The sequence below is a fragment of the Scyliorhinus canicula genome, chromosome 8, assembly GCF_902713615.1.
Source record: "Scyliorhinus canicula chromosome 8, sScyCan1.1, whole genome shotgun sequence".
Taxonomy (NCBI): Eukaryota; Metazoa; Chordata; class Chondrichthyes; order Carcharhiniformes; family Scyliorhinidae; genus Scyliorhinus; species Scyliorhinus canicula.
In genome coordinates this window covers 111,130,172-111,138,251 of record NC_052153.1, presented here as the reverse complement: position 1 = coordinate 111,138,251, position 8,080 = coordinate 111,130,172, and the positions used below count along the sequence as shown (strand labels likewise).

General features: G+C 41.6%; 1 protein-coding gene across 1 annotated transcript; it reads right to left on the bottom strand.

Moving 5' to 3' along the window:
- Window positions 1–396: 396 nt before the first annotated feature.
- On the bottom strand, window positions 397–2,817 carry fem1c (fem-1 homolog c; the record flags this gene model as incomplete). Its single annotated transcript, XM_038805062.1, has 1 exon — window positions 397–2,817. A coding segment is annotated over one exon (1,338 nt), but the record flags the coding sequence as incomplete, so codon positions are not given.
- Between the last annotated feature and the right edge of the window lie 5,263 nt (window positions 2,818–8,080).

Sequence of the window (8,080 nt, the reverse complement as noted above, 5' to 3'; positions counted from 1 at the left end):
TCAGGGAAGCTTAAAAATGACGTATCTTAAATACACTTTAAAATAAAATGGGTACAGCAAGAAAATTTAGTTACACAGAAACCAGATGAAGAAGATTTACAACATTAACCAGCTCAGATATACCATAAAACATATCAGAGAGCTAGACCCAGAAGATTTCCATATGGAAGAAAAGCTTGGGTTGAGTCTGCAAAGCAATGCCAATTTAGCAAGTTGCTTTCATTCAATCAACCAAGGACAAAAAAAACCAAAAGTCTTTTCAAGTGATAAAATAAAATAAAGGTGAATTCTAGCTGTGCTCTCTCATGGAAGGTATGCTATGGATATGATATGAACTACAAGTAAACAGCAATTCCTCTTATCAGTTGACGAGACAGCAACTTCACTCTGGCAAAGGCAAGTGCAGTTTTTTTGCATTTTATTGTGAATGCTTCATTTAAGACATTACATGGCCAATGTGCCATAATAATCCTCATCTGTATCAGTAAAGTGCAGAATTACAGTATTTACCTGAATCCAACCAAACCCTCAAATGTCACCCTTCCTGTTACAACAGTAATGTGGATATTCTTTCAGATGCAATTACTTTGATGCAAAAGCTGGTAATTATGAACACCTTGTAGGTGGCAGGCTGTTCTTCAAAAGAAAGGAAATCTCTCCAGTTTTCTGTACAAAGCTATTAAAAAAGGATTTGAAATCACCATTTTACGATGCATTGGATCAAAGTAACTTATTTTTCTCCTTACTCCATAACAGACAGTAAAAAGAGTCAAATGCATTTCTATACAAAATAGCCCATAGATGCTTCCATCAAAGTAGTCAGAATACCATATGAAAAATGCAAAGCTTTTTAAACAAATGAGCACTCCACAAAAAGCATGAGAAAGATGCCCAATGCTCTAATCAATTTTCAGTATCTGCATAGTGATGTGTCAACACAGAGCAGTCTTTTTTTCAAGCAACTGCACTGAAGACTTAAAAGCACTTAAGGTATTGACATTAAAGCCAGCTTTGACAGTGTACAGAATTAAAGAAATAGAATGCCAGGCTCCCACCCAATGTGAATATTGCATTTACACTAATCAGAACAAAAGGAAAATTTTAAAAAGTCAGCTTACATCTATTATTCCATTGTACGTATTTTTTTTTTAAAAATCAAGTTTGGCAGAGGGGTTGCTAGGACTCCAATTTATTATAAACAATCCCAAGTTTAACCAAAAGCAAAGCAGCATAGAGCAGGCTTCCACTAAAATACTGATAAACAGATACAATATACTATATACACATGCATTACCAGTGTGCATGAATTGGGATGCAAGGTGATCAAGAGGGCAAAACAAAACATGCAATCATCAAAATTCACTAACAGCTGCTGAATCCATTCAACATCTCTTAGCGCACAGATGAAAACTCGCATACATGACCAATTTCTTCCCATATTTACAGGCATTCTAGAAACTAACCCCAAAATTGTTCATTTCATCTATGGAGCAAAATGAAAGCCTCCAGTTTTTCTGGGATTTGTCCTTTGTAAACTAATTGGTGTTTTACTATGGCAGAGGCAGCAAGACACTGCAAAGTTGTATGGTTGATGGGCTGAATTAAGTTTTTTCCCATTTCCTTCTCATCTAGTAAATCGCAGGCAGTCTGTTTATGGGAGTTTGTGGTGTCAAAGTGTGCACCAGCCTTAATGAGAAGATTCATGATCTCAGGATGATTGTTACGTGCTGCAATGTGCAATGGGCTGTTGTCTTCAAAGTCTCTTGCATTGAAATCTGCTCCACATTCCAGCAACATTGCAGTGACTTGCAAAGATGGAAATTTACAAACCGGATAGCGACCTACAGAAGTAGTGTCTTTATCAACTGCGAGATGAAGTGGGGAAAACCCAGTTTTTCCTCTAGAGTTCAGTTTTAAAAATCTATAGATAGTTTGCCGCTTGAGATACTCTTGCTCAGAGCTACATTTCACTTTCTCCAACAAACAGATGAGATGCAGGATTATTGAGAGCGCTTTGCTCAACTGTATCAAGTCAGGAGGGGTCTGTACCTGCTTCATGGCTCTGTCTATTTCAAAGACACTTTTGCTCAATATTCCAATCAAATCATTGAAGGACACAGAAGTTCCTAATACACCTTTTGTCCGATCTTGCAACATAAAAGAAAAAAGTTCAGCAAAAGACAGCAAGCTGCTCGCTGTCATTGGACTCAGTGGATCCAGATTGTTCTGCTGCATGTCCAATGCATATTTCCACAAGTTGATACACCTTTCAAAATTGCCAGAATCAGCATAGACTGCACCCCTGTATCTTATGTAGTAAGAGGTATCAGGGTGTGAAGGACCTAGAATTCTTTCTCTGATCAAAAGAGCCTGCATCCTCATTTCATCGGGGTCAGCAATCAAGGCTTCCAGTTCCTCTCCAGAAGTTACTTCTTTGGCATAATCATAAGCCATTATCAACTCCTGAGGCTCTGGTTTAGTGAGGACATTAGTCTCACTGTATCGCATGTCCATAGCTTTCTTCCAGTATTTCATAGCTCCCAACAAGTCTCTCTTCTTGTCCACAAATGTGGCTCCTAGCAACTCAAGGGCGTCAATACGTTCAATTTTACTTGTTTGTGGGTGCTGGGTCAAGAAGTCCACAATGTTAGTGTGACCAGTCACACTGGCTGAAAGCAATGGAGTCATTCCATAACCATCTTTCTCCATTTTGGCTCCATATTGGAGCAACAGCTTCATAATCTCCAGGCTTCCAGACTCAGCACAATCATGTAAAGCTGTGTTTCCTTTAAAAAGGGGAAAAATAATTAAAATCAATTAACAGCAAACATTCAATGCTCAACACATTAGAGGAAGTTTTTTAAAAAAGCATCACGTTTGACATTTCCATATAAATTTCAATGTTTACATTTTGATGTGAAGTTATAGATGGAAGCAGCTTTTAAAGCTCCAAAATGTGTTCAACTGAAAACACACTTTAGGCAGAAAATATCAGATGCCTGTCCAGCATGACCTGTGATTTAAACAATATAACTAACCTTTAAAAACATTCACTCAACAAGAATACAGGATTCTTCTATGCATATTGCAATCTAACATCAAGGGCTAAATATCTCAATGTGCGTACAAATTTCCACATAACCACAATATTGCCATTTATATGGCACATTTAATGCAATAAAATATAGAAGCCCTGTAAAGCAAAATGTGACAAAGCAACATAATGAGATACCTGGTCAAATTATCAAAGGTTTGATCAAAAAAGATATATTTTAAGAAATGTCTTAAAAAGACAAGTTAGGAATGGAAATCCCAGGCTTAGGGCCTTGGCAACTGAAGGCACTGTCACTAATGGTGAAACTTCTAAAACTGGAGGAGCGCAGATTACCTCTGGGGTTTGTAGGGCAGAGAGTACAAGAGATACAATAGTGAGGCCATGGAGAGAATTGAAAAAGAGGATGAGTTTTGTTTTATAAAAACAGTCAATCTAGGATAAGGAGCACAAATGTGATGAGTGAACGAGATCAGATATAATTTGGGGCAGGACAGCTTTGGTTGGCCTCAAATTTACAGGAAGGCAGAATGAGAGAGGACAGGTAGTATACATCGGGTTAATTTTAGAGGCAGCAAAGGCACAGATGAAGCTTTCAGCAGATGACCTGAGGGAGACGTGGAGATGGATGCTGCAGATGTAATCTGAAGCTCATCTTGGGGTCATAGAGCGTATCAAGGTTGCAAACAGTTTGATTCAGCCTCAGACAGCTGCCAGAAATATTTGGAGGAAATTTCTGCTCATCCAGCATTGGATGTCAGAGAAGCAGTCTGATAATTCTAAACAGTACTAGAGAGGTATTGCTCAGCTAGAGCTGGTTCTCTTCAGCAAATATCTGGAATCTGGCACCTTTTTCTGACGACTGTTATGTTTATAAGACATGAAAGGGATCAAAAATTCTTTAAATCACACCTTAATTTCTGCTTACTTGAAAATGGATTCGCTGGACCAAAACATGACCCCATAGTTTACACAATTTGCAATCTCTAACAGTGATTGTAGGACAAAACTCAACTTTCATCATTGTGGAATCTCACATCCATCATTGTGTGAACCCATTACAACCAATGAAACAAGGGAGCAGCAAAAACATAGAACATAGAACAGTACAGCACAGAACAGGCCCTTCGGCCCTCGATGTTGTGCCGAGCAATGATCACCCTACTTAAACCCATATACCCGTAACCCAACAATCCCCCCATTAACCTTACACTATGGGCAATTTAGCATGGCCAATCCACCTAACCCGCACATCTTTGGACTGTGGGAGGAAACCGGAGCACCCGGAGGAAACCCACGCACACACGGGGAGGACGTGCAGACTCCACACAGACAGTGACCCAGCCGGGAATCGAACCTGGGACCCTGGAGCTGTGAAGCATTGATGCTAACCACCATGCTACCGTGAGGCCCCTAAGTCCAGGATCCCAGCCTGGACTGATAACAAAGAGAGCCATTGAAACTGGCTATACCTGCAAATGTGTTAATAGTCACTATCAATCAGGGTGGAAAATGGATTTTGACCAGAGACATCAAAACTTTTGTCAACCTGAAACTGGCTTATCAATGGGCAATAACACATGACCCAAATTACTTTTGTATTTGTTAAGTTTTAATGTTATGTTCCTGAACTTCCAGGGCAGTCTGCTGTTAAGATCCAGCTGTCAACACCAAAGCAGGCCTCAAGTTTAAACTTGGTTCTCTGGATGATTCCTGCCATCGCCTGTAGAGCAGACCAAGACTCTGTATGCCAACTTCATCTTGCTGCATCACCACCAATTTTGATAAAATTCAGCAACACCTGCTTTCAGCTACCACCAGAATGTTAACCCTCAATGGAGTCTTGCATTCGCACAAATTAATATGCCTATTTTTGTGCTTCAAGTTATTCCTAGTTGTATAACACTTTTTCATTGTATATTCCCTACCTGTATTAGACCTTCCAAAATGCATTACCTTTCATTTGTCCGGATTAAACTCAGTCTGCCACCTCTCCGCCCAAGTCTCCAAACAACCCAAATCCTGTTGTATCCTCTGACAGTCCTCACCGCTATCCACAATTCCACCAACCTCAGTGTCATCCGCAAACTTCCTAATCAGACCAGTTACATTTTCCTCCAAACCATATATCCATATATATCTATATATCTATATACACACTACAGCAAACGTCACAGCACTGAACCCTGCACAACACCAGTAGTCACAGCCCTCCAATCAGAAAAGCAACCTCGCATTGCTACTCTCTGCCTTCTATGACCTAGCCAGTTGTGTATATATATCATGCCATCTCACCGCTGATCCCATGTGCCTTCACCTTTTGTACCAGCCTGCCATCAAGGACCTTGTCAAAGGCCTTACTTAAGTCCATATAGACAACATCCACTGCCCTACCTACATCAATCATCTTTGTGACCTCCTCGAAAAAAAAGTTATCCACCATAATATTTTTCAAGACGCCCAGCACCTCGTCTTTTTGGATCTCAATGTGAACCAGGTTATCTACACACCCTTCTCCAGACTCAACATCCACCAATTCCTTCTCTTTGGTGAATACTGATGCAAAGTATTCATTTAGTATCTTGCCCATTTCCTCTGGCTCCACACATCAATTCCCTCCCCAGTCCTTAAGCGGGCCAACCATTTCCCTGGCTACCATCTTGCTTTTTATGTACGTGTAAAAAGCCTTGGGATTTTCCTTAACCCTATTTGCCAATGACTTTTCATGACTCCTTGTTAAAGTTCCTTCCTACTTTCCTTATATTCCACACAGGCTTTGTCTGCTCCCAGCCTTCTAGCCCTGTCAAATGCTTCCTTTTTCTTTTTGACAAATCCTACAATACCTCTTGTTTTCCAAGGTTCCCGAAATTTGCTATATTTATCCTTCTTCCTCACAGGAACATGCCGGTCCTGAATTCCTTTCAAATGACATTTGAAAGCCTCTCACATGTCAGATGTTGATTTACCCTCAAACATCCACCCCCAGTCTAGGTTCATCAGTTCCCGCCTAATATTGTTATAATTAGCCTTCCCCAAATTTAGCAGCTTCACAAAGGGCTACTCTGTTCTTTATCAACAGTATCTTACTGAATTGTGGTCACTGTTCCCAAAATGCTCCCCTACTGAAACTTCTACCACTTGGCCGGGTCTCATTCCCCAATACCAGGTCCAGTACAGCCCCATCCCTAGTTGGACTATTTACATATTGTTTTAAGAAGCCCTCCTGGATGCTCCTTAAAAACTCTGCCCGTCCAAGCTCCTAGCACTAAGTGAGTCCCAGTCAATATTGGGGAAGTTAAAGTCTCCTATCACAATACCCCTGTTGCTTTTGCTCCTTTCCAAAATCTGTCTACCTATCTGTTCCTCTATCTCCTGCTGGCTGTTGGGAGGCCTGTAGTAAACCTCCAACATTGTGACTGCACCCTTCTTATTCCTGATCTCTACCCATATAGCCTCGCTGCCCTCCCAGAGGTGTCCTCCCATAGTACAGCTGTGATATTCTCCCTAACCAGTAGCACAACTCCTCCACCCCTTTTACATCCCCCTCTATCCCGCCTGAAACATCTAAATCCTGGAACGTTTAGCTGCCAATCCCGTCTTTCCCTCAACCAGGTCTCTCTAATGGCAACAACATCATAGTTCCAAGTACTTATCCAAGGTCTAAGTTCATCTGCCTTACCTGTTATACTTCTTGCATTAAAACATATGCACTTCAGCCCACCAAGTCCCGCTGTTTTCAGCAACATCTCCCTGTCTGCTCTTCCTCAGAGGCATACTGGCCCTATTTCCTAGTTCTCCCTCAATCTTTTCACCTTCTGACCTATTGCTCCGGTACTCACCCCCCTGCCATACTAGTTTAAACTTGACAATTCATGTTGCCGCTGTACAGAATCTTAGTTAGGCCACACTTGGGAGCGTAATATTCAATACCTGGTCGCCACACTACCAGAAGGATGTGGAGTCTTTAAGAGAGGGTACAGAAGAGATTTACCAGGATGTTGCCTCGTATGCAGGGCATTAGATTTGAGAAGAGGTTGAATAAACTTTGTTTGTTCTCACTAGAACAAAGGAGGTTGAGGGGCGTCCTGATAGAGGTCGACAAAATTATATGGGGCATAGACAGAGTGGATAGTCAGAGACTTTTTCCCCAGGGTAGAGGGGTCAATTTTGATTTGATTTATTGTCACATGTATTAGTATATAGTGAAAAGTATTGTTTCTTGCATGCTGTACAATGCATACCATACAAAGGGAAGGAAGGAGAGACTACAGAATGTAATGTTACAGTTATAGCAAGGTGTAGAGAAAAGATCCTAAAGTTCGCTAAATTTGTAAGTAATTGAATTAGAACATTGTTAGAGAGTTTAAAAAAAAAAAAGAGTTAGAATGAAGTTTTAGAAGCAAAGTTCGAGAGCAAAAGATAAAATTAGAGGGTATGCTGGACACAGCTTGCAAGAAATCACCTCGCTCCGGGAGCGCCATCTTGAATCCTGTTTCCAGTTCAAGTTTCAATGGCAAGTTTTTTTTAATTCACAGAGGGTAGTGGGTGTCACTGCCGGAGGTGGTGGTGGAAGCAGGGACGAAAAGGACGTTTAAGGAGCATCTTGACAAATACATGAATAGCATGGGAATAGAGTGATTCGGATCCCGGACGCTTAGACGGGCAGCATGGTTGGCGCAGGCTTGGAGGGCTCAATGGCCTGTTCGAGTGCTGTACTTTTCTTTGTTCTTTCACTTCTTTACTGTCCCCTACTTCTATGTGCATATATAGTTCAATTCCTGTACCGGCCTCCTCGAACAGGCGCCGGACTGTGGCGAATAGGGGCTTTTCACATTAACTTCATTCAAGCCTACTTGTGACAATAAGCAATTATTATTATAGTTGTGAAAACCATTCCCCAGTAAACAGCACTTCAGATTCTACCTTCAAGACGGGGGGGGAGGGGGAGCGCAACGGGGGGGGAGGGCAACGGGGGGGGGGGGGGAGCGCAACGGGGGGGGGGGAGGGGGAGCGCCAACGGGGGGGGGG